The sequence below is a fragment of the Mixophyes fleayi genome, chromosome 3 (genome assembly GCF_038048845.1).
Source record: "Mixophyes fleayi isolate aMixFle1 chromosome 3, aMixFle1.hap1, whole genome shotgun sequence".
Lineage (NCBI taxonomy): Eukaryota > Metazoa > Chordata > Amphibia > Anura > Limnodynastidae > Mixophyes > Mixophyes fleayi.
In genome coordinates, this window is record NC_134404.1 from 152,248,012 (window position 1) to 152,260,329 (window position 12,318).

The following is a 12,318-nucleotide window of genomic DNA, read 5'->3' on the forward strand; positions in this document are numbered from 1 at the left end:
ACTTTTTCCTTAAAATTGTCTATTTCTTTTCACTTGAACTTTGCTGGTTGCAAGGTCACACATAAGGTGAAAAAACATCTAACGTGATTTTTCTTGATTTCAGGCTTTATAAAACAAAACTGCAATTTCAATAAGGTGTGTTTGGTTTTTATATCTACTGTACATATGTGATTATCTATTCATTTTAATATGAATGTATTCCATTTGATTTAGTTCAGTTTAATACATTACATTTTACTATAATTATACCAGGAGATCATTTAACCAATATACTTTCGCTGATCTGTGCAGTGGTAATGTTGTTATTGATACAGATAAACATATACCGATTAGCCACAAAATTAAAACCACCCGCCTAATATTGTGTATGTTCCCCCAAAACAGCTCTGACCCTTTGAGGAATGGACTTCACAAGACCACTGAAGGTGTCCAGTGGTATACCAAGACGTTTGCAGCAGATCCTTTAAATCATGTCAGCTGCGAGGTGCGGCCTCCATGGCTCTGATTGTTTTTCCAGCACATCCCACAGATGCTCAATTGGATTAAGATCTGGGGAATTTGGAGCCAAGCCAAAATATTGAACTCTTCATCATGTTCCTCAAACCATTGCTGAACAATTTGTGCAGTGTGGTAGGGCACATTATACTGCTGAAAGAGGCCACTGCAATCAGGGAATACCGTTGCCATATTTGGTGTACTTGGTCTGAAACAATGTTTAGGTAGGTAGTATGTGTCAAATCAAAATCCACATGCCAGGAACCAAGGTTTCCCAGTAGAATATTGCCCAGAGCATCACACTGTCTCCGTCAGCTTGCCTTCTTCCCATAGTGCATCCTGGTGCCATCCCTTCCCTAGGTAAATGACGTACACGCACCTGGCCATCCACATGATGCAAAAAAAATTGTGATTCAACACACCAGGCCACCTTCTTCCTTGCTCCATGATCCACTTTAGACAGTGGACAGGGGTCAGCATGGACACTGAGTGGTCTGTGGCTACGCAGCCCAATAGAAAGCAAAGTGCGATGCACTGTGTGTACTTTTTCAGCAATTTGTGCTATAGTAACTTTTCTGTGGGATTGAACCAGATGAGCTAGCCTTCGCTCCCCCACGTGCATCAAAGAGCCTTAAGCACCCATGACCATGTCACCAGTTCACAGGTTGTCCTTCCTTGGACCACTTTTGGTTGGTACTCACCACTGCATACCAAGAACACCCCACAAGACCTCCCATTTTGGAGGTACACTGACCCAACCGTCTAGCCATCACAATTTGGCCCTTGTCAAAATTGCTCAGATCCTTATGCTTGCCCAATTTTCCTGCTTCCAACACATCACCTTCAAGAACTGACTGTTCACTTGCTGCCTAATATATCACACCCCTTAACAAGTGCCACTGTAACAAGGTAAACCAATATTCTTCACTTCACTTGTCAGTGATTTTAATGTTGTGGCTTATTGGTGTACAGTATGTTAACCCCTTTCACAATTATATTTTGTTTTTCATCTATTTTACAGACAGCGGAAGCAGGGGATTTTATGCATTTTATTTATCGCAAATTGGAGAGCAATCATTGACTATTTCACACACTGAATTTCATAGGCAGCCTTGTGCCTGCCTTGGGATAAGTGTTCACTTTTTATACAACAATGCCTCTTATATCATTACACAAAAATACATGTACAACAACACAGTTTGTATTTCAAGGACTTAATTTGTACAATTTAGTGTTATTTGAATTCAATAGTCTACTGCTGGCTATGTTTCTATAGCAATATCATTTTTATTAAAAAATGACCTGGCCTATATGGTGTTAAAGGAGTATGTGGTTAATAGATTACTGCAAGTAAAACATAGCATGTATACATTTGAGTGAAACAGACTCAAATACAAATATATCATTTTTCGAATTCTAATAATTTTGTGGTAAACGGAGAGTAGAGCAGCCTGAGCATAGGGATCCCTTTGCTATGGAAATTGATTGTACACAGACTTAAGAAAACAGATCAACATGAATGCAGGATTCATAATCCATTTTTTAGAAATACTTGTGTACACTGAGTGACTGTTTAATATAAGGAGTAACAGTCCAAGGGGGAGATTCAATTACCCGCAATTGATGCGCATTATCATAGTTAGTATGGTAATTTCAACGCTGAATTTTCCTTGCAGCTTCCTGAGCCGCGAGCAGAAATCAAGTGTTAAAATTATCGTACTAACGGTAATGATGTGCACCCTGCGTGTTTCTGAAGAACAATGCAGGGAATTAAATCTCCCCCCAAATGTTAAAAGTGGAAGAAAAAAAAGTATTTGACCCTGAAATGTTGCAAACAAACCTTGCTGTGGTGAAAACATTTAAAAACATAAATGTTCCCCCTCTTGCAAAACGAATAAAAGCAACTACCATCTGAACTGCATTTTTGGAAATATAGGATACGGTTTACTTACTTGGACAAAAAGAGTGATATTATGATCAAAAGGGCCACAAGGATAAAGAATATGCCCCAAACAATCTAAAAAGGAAGCACAATGTATTAGAAAGAAATCAATTAATACAATGTCAATTGAGACAATTTACTGTTGTCCTGTTAAAGCTGAAAATATATAATCGAAAACTGCATTTGCAGAAATATATATGCCACTGATAAACAGTATTTGTACTCGACAACGAAATTAGGACAATTGAAAGATCACATTGAGAGAAGTTAGCAAGCAAGTCTTTAGGGTACATAAGAAACTTATGTTAAATTTGTGTTAAGTATCAACTTAAAATAAATTTAAGAAACATAAGACATAGAAAACTGATTTTAGAGCAAATTAATGTTCATGTCATTTGAATATGAAAGTTCAGGGTTATTTAGAGTTGAAGCTGCCCAAAGCATTGTGCGTAAATATGCACTAAATTAATGATTGTGCAACACCGCACTTTTTCCTCAACACCCCAGATGCCATAATTTTTACTGTGAAAAAAAAAATGTTGTTTGTAAAGGCTAGATAACAACAATACAGTATAAATCCATTAAACTGCTATATCAAATATGCCAAGAAAAGCTACAAAGTTCTGCAAAAGCTACAAAAGTCTAAATAAAAAACATGCATTTCAGTTTAGAAATAACATATTCTAACCCACTTTGACACAATTAAAATCTAAATGATGATAATAATATTGATAGTATCTAAATGAAGAAGTACTAATTGCAATCCTCACATCAATGGCTCCTTAGCAAATTGTGTGGAGCCCGGTAACTTTATTTTTGTTTTATATCTCAAGCAAAACAATCTTTTTTTATTGAATTTGCTCATTTACCTATTGGAAGTAAATTATATTATTTTTTTCCACAACACTGAAAAGTCAAACCCAAAAGATTTGGAACTAGTAAGTTGCAATGCGCGCCAGATGACAAGCTTGCATTCTAACTATCATAGAGTGCTGGCATAACAACAAAAAAACCTGTGTGGTTGTTTGATCAGATACATGACAAGTGGAGCTAAAATAATTGAACTTTTAATACAACCTCTCTGATTTCAACAACTGGAGCTCCCAGGAGAGCTTTTATGGTGTTCTGGTGTAAAGAATAGGGTAAGAATAGGGGGGGGCGGGGTCTCTATTTTCTTTGTATTTTTTTTGTTTCCAATCTGGAACTGGATTACATCAGATCAAGAAAGAAAGCAAAAAAAAAAAAAACATTTTCACAGGAGTTGGGATCATTTCTTTAAACTTTTTTTTTTTTTTTTTTGCAATATCTCTTTTTTGTTTTTACACTAACATTTATTTTTTTCTCTCTTTTATTCTGTCATTTCAAGATAAAATGTGACTCCACCTGTTGTGTGATACAAATCCCAGCACAAATATTTGCTGAGATTTATTGTTACACAACAGCAAAAGAGCCGCAAGATGTCTAATCCTACACAACATTTACCTTCAGTGGTAAAGCCCTGAAAGAGACAGTCAATGTCAACAGACAGGTTCTTAGTACCACCCCTCCCCAACATTGCACCAGAGCTAGGCTGGGGGCTACTAGTTTTACTTGCCGCCCTCCTCCTTCAAAAATGATGGGAAAACTATTTAGCTATTACATAGTTTATAGCACCAGGAGGAAACCCTGGCCAGTAGCTTTCCACAGGCTATTATTAATACTCTGGGGCTCCAACCTCATTCAGAAAACATGAGGAGTCCCTAACCACTAACCAGCTATGGGGTCATTATTATTAATTCCACAGCTCCGATAGACAAAAAACTAATACAGTAATTATAGGGCAGGGTTGGAGGTAAGAGAAGAGGTGGGGCAGAGTGGAAAGACCAGTGACCAGAGAGAAATATTGGAGGCAAGAGGCAGAGCAAGAACCTTCTATCTGCTGCCTCCTAGAATGATGTGGTCTTAAAAGAGGTTCTCACCATTCTTCATGAGAGGAATAGCCCTGGTTATGTTGGGGTTCTATGTGGGCTCCAGACAATAAACTGTGCATATGATCTACTGTTATAGTGATGCCAAGTGTTAATGTTCATTCAACTGAACAAATGGACAAAGGTAAGAGGATAGAGTTTCTTTACACTACACCTTAAATGGTCGCATTACGCTACAACATTTCGTCCAGCAACTTTTTTCATGATACTCAAGATGTCGCTCTCTCCTTTGCAGTGTCTTCAGCTTTTCCTCAAGTTTATAAAGGCTTTGTCGATCCTTACTTGATAATGGTCTGCCATCTTTGCACTAGGAATAATAATAATAATAATAATAATAATAATAATAATAATAATCTATACTACATATCAAAAACAATAAAACACAATTTTTGTTGCACATTAATCTCTTTACTTTCATATAACCAATGAATGGATAAATGTTTTTCACAAGTCTAGCCATTAAAACCCAATCAAGATTCTGTCTGAGATGCTCCAGCCAATATAAAATAAGTCTGAAGATTGGCCAAAGGTGTCTAGCAACTGTGGGAGTTCCAAACCACCAAAATTAAATAAAAAATGATTACAGAGTGATAAACATCTCTCAACACTTTGTTTGCCATTTTGTTTTGTCCCCCTTTGTTCTTCAATTTTAATTTTAGTAATGTTAATATACATGTTTAAACAACATTTTATATATGATTTTTATGCAGTGGGTTATATTGTGTAGTTTATGTATCTTAGATCTTTATAAGTGGAGCGTTTAAGGTCAATTCTTTGAATAAAGGAAAAATTTACTCTTACAATAAGGAATATTGTGAGACTTGGAAATGGGTAAATTGGTTTTCAAATTAGGAGAAATGCTACTCTGGGTCACCTTCAAACCAATCTGCAAAGCAATAGAGAAAGACCTCAGGACTTTTATTTAGTCAACACTGATCAAAAATAACATTAAATATTTCAAAAAGGAGCAAAAACAAAAGAATTGCATGATCATCAATGTAAATATTATCCCCAAATTGATTAGGGTGCATTATGTTGCCAAATAGCAAATTAATTAAAATGTCATTCAACTATGCGTGAAAATTGCTATAAATAAAGCAATTATAGAATTCTATCAGCTATGTGTCCATACACATACCACAGAACAACCCCCTCACTTTATGCCAGTTTGTCCTCAAGTCCCCCGAAAAGGTCATTTAATATATCAATTGTATTTATTTTAAATTTCATCACAGTACTCACACAGCTGTAAACACTATTACAAAGATACACCTGTCCTGAATGTTCACTGCATAAGGTGGTCTCACACAAAGGGCAGTTAAATGAAGGGTTCAGAGGAATGAACATGGATTGTGTCTCCTAACTGGACCATGTTCATGGATCAATCAGGCAAAAGCTTATGTTGCATAGTTGGTTGGTTTGTGGCTGGTTCTTAAAGATAAGTTTTGTATTACACATCATTTACAATGCATATCTGAATTAAAAATGCTAAAGGACTTGTAATGATGCTATTTCTCATGATTTTTTTTTTTTCATTTTGAGGATGATTGAAATGTTAGACAAGTTGGGCTCCAGAGTGGGGGAAGGCGAATTAGCAGATGTATACCTCCAAGCTCCTGATTCTCGGTGCAACCAAGAATGTGGGATACCAATAGTCTGCCTATCCTCCTACCTCCCGCTGAATGTGATTAACATTCATGATAGATAGAATGACTTCCCATTCTGAAATATTTCTAGTGTGCTGCATGGTTTACTATGTAGAGCTCCCAACTTCTTTACAAGCACTGAGCCTGTACGTGAGGAAGCTTCTTGGCAAATAGTATGAAAGCTGTGTGATGATTACAGGGCCAGGAACCAGTCATTGTTGGCCCTATCACTTAATGCAGTGGTTGGCATTGTACACCACAGCACGGAGACATCATTTATGTTGCATAGGACACCCAAAGTCATTCATCTCATTAGGACACAGAACACTAACATTTTTTCAATTGTTTTATAAATTTCTTATGCAGCAACAGGGCTGTTAAAAGTCCTGAAAGTCACACGGTAGACCTCAAGCAAATCAAAGTAAGACGGATATCACCATATTGTGTAGGGACCAGTATAGTATAGTGTTGCACAGAAGTTGATAATATTGATGAACTGTTAAGCAGTTAGCAACTATTGTGCAGCTGTGATGGTGACCAGAGCCCATTCAGCTGTCACTACTGTTAATCATCAAACCCATCCAGTCCATCTAGAAGCCACAGCCATTATTGCAAAAACTGACCCCAATGCACCTCAGTAGGTCATTTAGAAAGAAATGAGTTTTCACGGCAGTTAATTTAGCCATAATGATTTTATAGGGTCACTTAGTGGTCATCACTACCAGCCAACAGTGCCACATTAGCCATTTGAGCTACCTGTCATTATTACAACGGTGTCTTCTTTGTGAGCTGATAGTATATTTAGAGCTCCGTAGTTTGGTCTAGCCACCAGTGTGTCACATCTTCTGAGACGGATGCTACGGATATCACTTTAGGTAAATCTGTATCTTTATTTGACTCTCCTGGTAGGTGTCCATTATCCCCTTTAAGTGGGTGTCAGTGGTTTTCCATGGCTTTTACTAGATGTAACTTGGTATTGTCTTTTTCTAGCCGTGGACTCTTTCATCCTACCGGCCTTACAAGATTAAGACTGAGGGCTAGATTTACTAAGCTGCGGATTTGAAAAAGTGGAGATGTTGCCTATAGCATCCAATCAGATTCTAGCTGTCATTTTGTAGAATGCACTAATAAATAAATGACAGCTAGAATCTGATTGGATGCTATAGGCAACATCTCCACTTTTTCAAATCCGCAGTTTAGTAAATATAGCCCTGAGTGTCTACAGTTGTCCCTCAGGAGCAAATTCTCATGCTTCCTCAGCCGCTGCCACTCATGCTGCTTTCCATGCATTCACATACTTCACAGTGTATTGTGGGTAAGCAAGCTGCAGTTTCAAGTACAATTTGAAATCATACCCCTCTGTACATGACTTGTATTATTCTCCAATCTGTGTACCGAGAGAAAGGACCTAGAAACTGCTGCATGCAGCAAGCTGCAGTGAGAAGACCATCAAGAGTGCAGAGAGGCACCAGGGTTTCAACAGACCATGGGAGGCAGCGACGATAAATTTTGGTATTTCAGTATGTATGCAGTTCAATTTGGATTTAAGTGAAGAACTCTTTAATTATTAATAGTGCCCTTGCCCTTTCCCTCATACACTACAATTACCCCCACCACTCTCCTATCACCTGATATTTTCAGCCGGCGTAATCCAATTGTATGATTCGACATACAATCTATTATAATTTTTAATCACATTGTGACCAGGAGAAAATTTTAGCTTGAACACCATTAGTTTTGTTTCAGTTAAAATGAGAACATGTGGTCATCTTCAGACGGTAAAAACTATGCCTTCTATTTATACATTTTATTACATATGCATTACTTATCAAATCACCACCTTTCTGATATGTACTTTCTTATCCTATACTATTACAAACAAGGTAACATATCAAATTAAGCTTCCCGATGCTGAATTCTCAGATTTCAGTCACAAGAGTTTAATAAAGTACTCTGCACTCAACATTCTACTACTAGATGTTTATTCCTTGATAACATGATATGTTACTATATCAAAATCAGTAAATTCTCTGATCAGAAAACAAAAAGAAATACTGTCAGAAACATGTCAAGATTAAAGATGCAAACAAAAACAACAAAATTAATAATTTATATAAATACCTTCACAGAAGTACATTTAATATGAATTATAAATATGACTAACAACAGGATATCACTTGAAAGGAAAACAAAATATTCTCATTTATTGTTTTAGAAAAATAATAATACATGTCACTTGCCTTTGATTTCAATCTTTCGACTTGCTGCTCCACCTCTTCAATATCTTCAGTGTTTTCCAAACGTTCATAATGTGCATTTCTTGTACCTTTAATCAGGTTTAAAGGCAGAGCAGACATACCATAAGCCTAGAACAAATGGGGGCATGAATAGTATGCGTTAGATCCATCCACAAATACACTATTGTACCTCTACATCCAGGTACATGTACCTAGATATGAGACACCATCATTATTTAATTTAGTACACGTCTTATTTAATGCCTACACAGAACTATCTTCTACAATCTAGCAGATCTAATTAGGCAATAGAGATTCTAAAATATAAAGAGGGTAGTAATCAACTTCTGGCTTCAGCAATATAGGCCACTAAACAGCAACATTGTTCAATCTCATGATCACTGTTTTGGTGTAACTGTATTTTTTCATTGAAAAGATTAAATTAGAAAAAAAAAAATAAAAAAAATAATAATCACACAATGAAAACATTATACACTTGTGCGAACAGTTATTATAAAATCCTTCTCAACCCTAAATAACAGCAGAAGTACACTTAGTAGTAATGCATTTAGAGCTAAATATAAAAGTCACTGATCCTCTCACCAGAGCCACAGGGGTACTACATGTAGCCTTTTTTCCCTTCTGTTAGTCGTGCGACGCTCCATAGTTGGAGTGGTCAAATAGACCAATATGAAGCTGCAATCACTGAGTTTGCAGCTTTCTTTTGTCAACTTGCTTACACCCATCTCAGCAATCAATTTAGAGTGGTGATTGATAAATATTTGAGGGTGCAATAAAAATGGATGGGTCCCAGGGAAAACTAAGGGGGATACAAAAGTCATTGAAAATTATACTGAGTTACTGGGCATGCAGCTTTAAGAGACAGGCAACGTAGAAGCACCAGTTTATAGCAGTCAAGGAAGTAGAAGACATTATGGGGGTATGGGCATTATCTGTTTGTAGTGGTTATTGAAGTCTCAGAAGAATTTGTACCACTTTAAAAAGTTTGTTGATAAGCCTCAATGTACTCCAACAAAGAGGAATGGAGTAAATAAGTGATTATTGAGAGAGACTGAATAAGACCTAGTTAATTCTAGCTATGTAAGCAGATTGTAATAAACATTTGATAAATAAATAGAAAGCCTTAACAATAACAGTTGAGGTGTTCAAGGAAATAGGCATGTAACTGTGACCTCACATGGACGTGCCACTGCCTATTTTAGTAAGTTCAGTGGTAAAACGGCAAGATAGAAATATTTAATGGAGTGGATGTATTCATAAGTTGGGACATTTGGTGAAAAGAACCCTGCAAGGAGAAAAAAAAACAGATCCCTTACAGGTAAGACCTGGCCTTGGACCGAGCAAATCAAAGGAGATTCGCTTTGGTCCAATCACAGGTCAACTGGCACTCGCAGTGGGCATTTTGAATTTCTGCGCTGTGGCGAGTCAATCCAGGCTTGCCGCATCATCGTCCCGCCTCCTCACAAGGGCTTATATGTAGCTGTTGCGAGTGACAGCAGTCCGGTCCATCGGCGGTGGTCCATGATCAAGAAAGAAAAACACTGAAAAACCAGAAGAAGGAGAAGACGGCGTGGATAATTAAGGCGACTGAGGACGTCGAGCTCAAGCGAGAACTGCTGGAAGCAATTCACCAAAAAAGCAGCAGGGAAAAACAAATAGAGATGTCACATTTCCCCCTTGCTGCTGACAAAAGCTGCCAAGGCCTGCACTCATCTTTTCTTACATTCAGGTACAATTTCAGGCCCTTTATGTTACTGTAGGCTCTTCAATTGTCTTGGCCAGTGTACCTTTCATAGACAGATATAGAAAATAAACAAAACACCAAGCGCTGGTTAGAAATACTTAAATAGTTCAAGCCATTAATATAGTTTATAGCAGGATATTCAATTTGCTAGTGAACCTACCTGCAGCTAACCACATAAAACAAGTACTGGGCTTGTTAAACATAATACATAAAATAAAGCAAGTGGTAGCGCTGGTAGTACTAGAAAAATAAACTTGTTTATTCTAAAATGAGAAAAGTATAAAAGAGATATATCAATCATATCCAAATATTACAAGCTGGCAAAAAAGCCCCACATATATCATAGTATTCTGAACAGCATCAATAATCAGCTAGAATTCCACATTTCCTAATAGCATGATATAATGCATATTGTCTAATAGCATAAGAGACAAAATGTCCAGCAATAAGTCCCACGTATATAGTATCCAAAAAAACACACTTGGTAGTCTCACAATTGCGTATGAAGCTGTAGCACTCTTTAGTGAAAACAAGAAGAAAGCCTCCTAATCAACAGCTGGATATTGGTATACCTTACAGGGGCTGATATCAATGTCCGGTCTCCTTATAACAAATCCTCCAATATGATTACTGTGGAATAAGATAGCTGTTTGGCCGCTGTATCAAAATTCAAGAGTCTTGATCGCTGTAGGCGCCAATAAAAAAGCATGTATACACGGAAAGCAAAGAGAAAAAAAAAAAGGGGGGGGGATCCGACCAGTCCCTATTATGGCCTGCTCATTTTAAAACTATGGTAACACAAACCCTATTTGATCCTTAGCTCTTTGCAAGGATATCCTTATGTCTATCCCAAGCATGTTTAAATTCCTCTACTGTATTAGCCTCTACCACCTCTAACCCTTTCAGTGAAGCAATTTTTTCTCAAATTGCCTCTGAACCTACTTACCTCCAGTTTCAGTGCCTGTCCTCGTGTTCTAGTACTTCTCTTCCTTTGATGAATGTTTTCCTCCTGCACCTTGTTAAGTTTCTATCATGTCTCCCCTTTTCCTGCTTTGCTTCAAACTATACATATTAAGATATTTTAGTCTTTCCTGGTATGTTTTGTGATGTAGGCTATGCACCATTTTAGTTGTTCTTTGTACAGTCTCTAATGTATATAGATATCTTTCTGGAGATATGGGGGTAAATGTATCAAGCTGAGAGTTTTCCAGTGGGTTTGGAAAGTGGAGATGTTGCCTATAGCAACCAATCAGATTCTAGCTGTCATTTTGTAGAATGTACTAAATAAATGATAGCCTGAATCCGATTGGTTTTTCAAACCAGCCGGAAAAGTCTCAGCTTGATACATTTACCCCATGGAGTCCAGAATTGAGCACAGTATTCCAGAAAAGCCTGTACCAATGACCAATACAGTGGCATTATTATTTCTTTCTTTCTGCTAATGATCCCTCTCCCGATGCAACTAATAACCTGGTTCCCCTTTTCTCCTCAGAAGTTTCCATTATAATGCCGTTAGTACTGTGTTTAGCCTTTGGGATTTTTAGACCCATAGTGCATGATTTTGCATTTTTTGGCAATAAACCCTACATGCCAAGCTCTTCACCACTCCTCTAGTCTACCTAGATCATCAATCAGTTGTTTTACCCCTCTTAAGGGCATATTCAATTGTCGGCGGGATTGCCGAAAATCCTGCGGTCCGCACACGATTACCGTTATTACGGTAATCGTGCGCGAAAAAAATGTTAATCCGGTAATTTACTCGCTGGATTTCAGATCTGAGATTACCGTATTAACAGTATTAGTTTTTCCGCGGTGGCACCCGCCGACAATTGGATATGACCCTTTGTGTGTCTACCCTGGTTGCATATCTTTGTGTCATCTGCAAAAATGCATATTTACCCTTGGAAACATCATTACAATTGGTATCAAATAAAGATATTAAAAAGCACTGGTCCAAGAACAGATATCTGGAGTACTCCACTGGTAAACTTTCCCTCCTGTGAATGCACTGCATTTACTATAACTCTCTGTTTTCTATCCTGCAACTATCTTAAAATCCAATCCCAAGTTTTGAGTTCATTTAACAGCCTGTGATGTGGGACAGTGTCAAAAGCCTTACTAAAGTCTAGATAAGATGCTTCTACGGCACTTCCTTGATATATTACTTTAGCTATCTAGTCAAAATAGCCAATAAGATTTGTTTGACATGATCTTCCAAGAATAAATCCACGCTGTTTAGGATCCAATAAGTTACTGGATTTGAGAT

General features: G+C 37.4%; 1 protein-coding gene across 1 annotated transcript in view; it reads right to left on the reverse strand.

The window, feature by feature from the left end:
- Positions 1–12,318, reverse strand: part of LMBRD1 (LMBR1 domain containing 1) — a 193,248-nt gene that overhangs the window by 53,251 nt on the left and 127,679 nt on the right. Inside the window, exons 8-10 of the mRNA XM_075202580.1 lie at positions 8,291–8,416; positions 4,559–4,711; positions 2,448–2,512 (exon numbers count right to left, since the gene is read on the reverse strand). Of these exons, the coding sequence (XP_075058681.1) occupies positions 2,448–2,512; positions 4,559–4,711; positions 8,291–8,416 (344 nt within the window). The remainder of the gene's footprint in view (positions 1–2,447; positions 2,513–4,558; positions 4,712–8,290; positions 8,417–12,318) is intronic.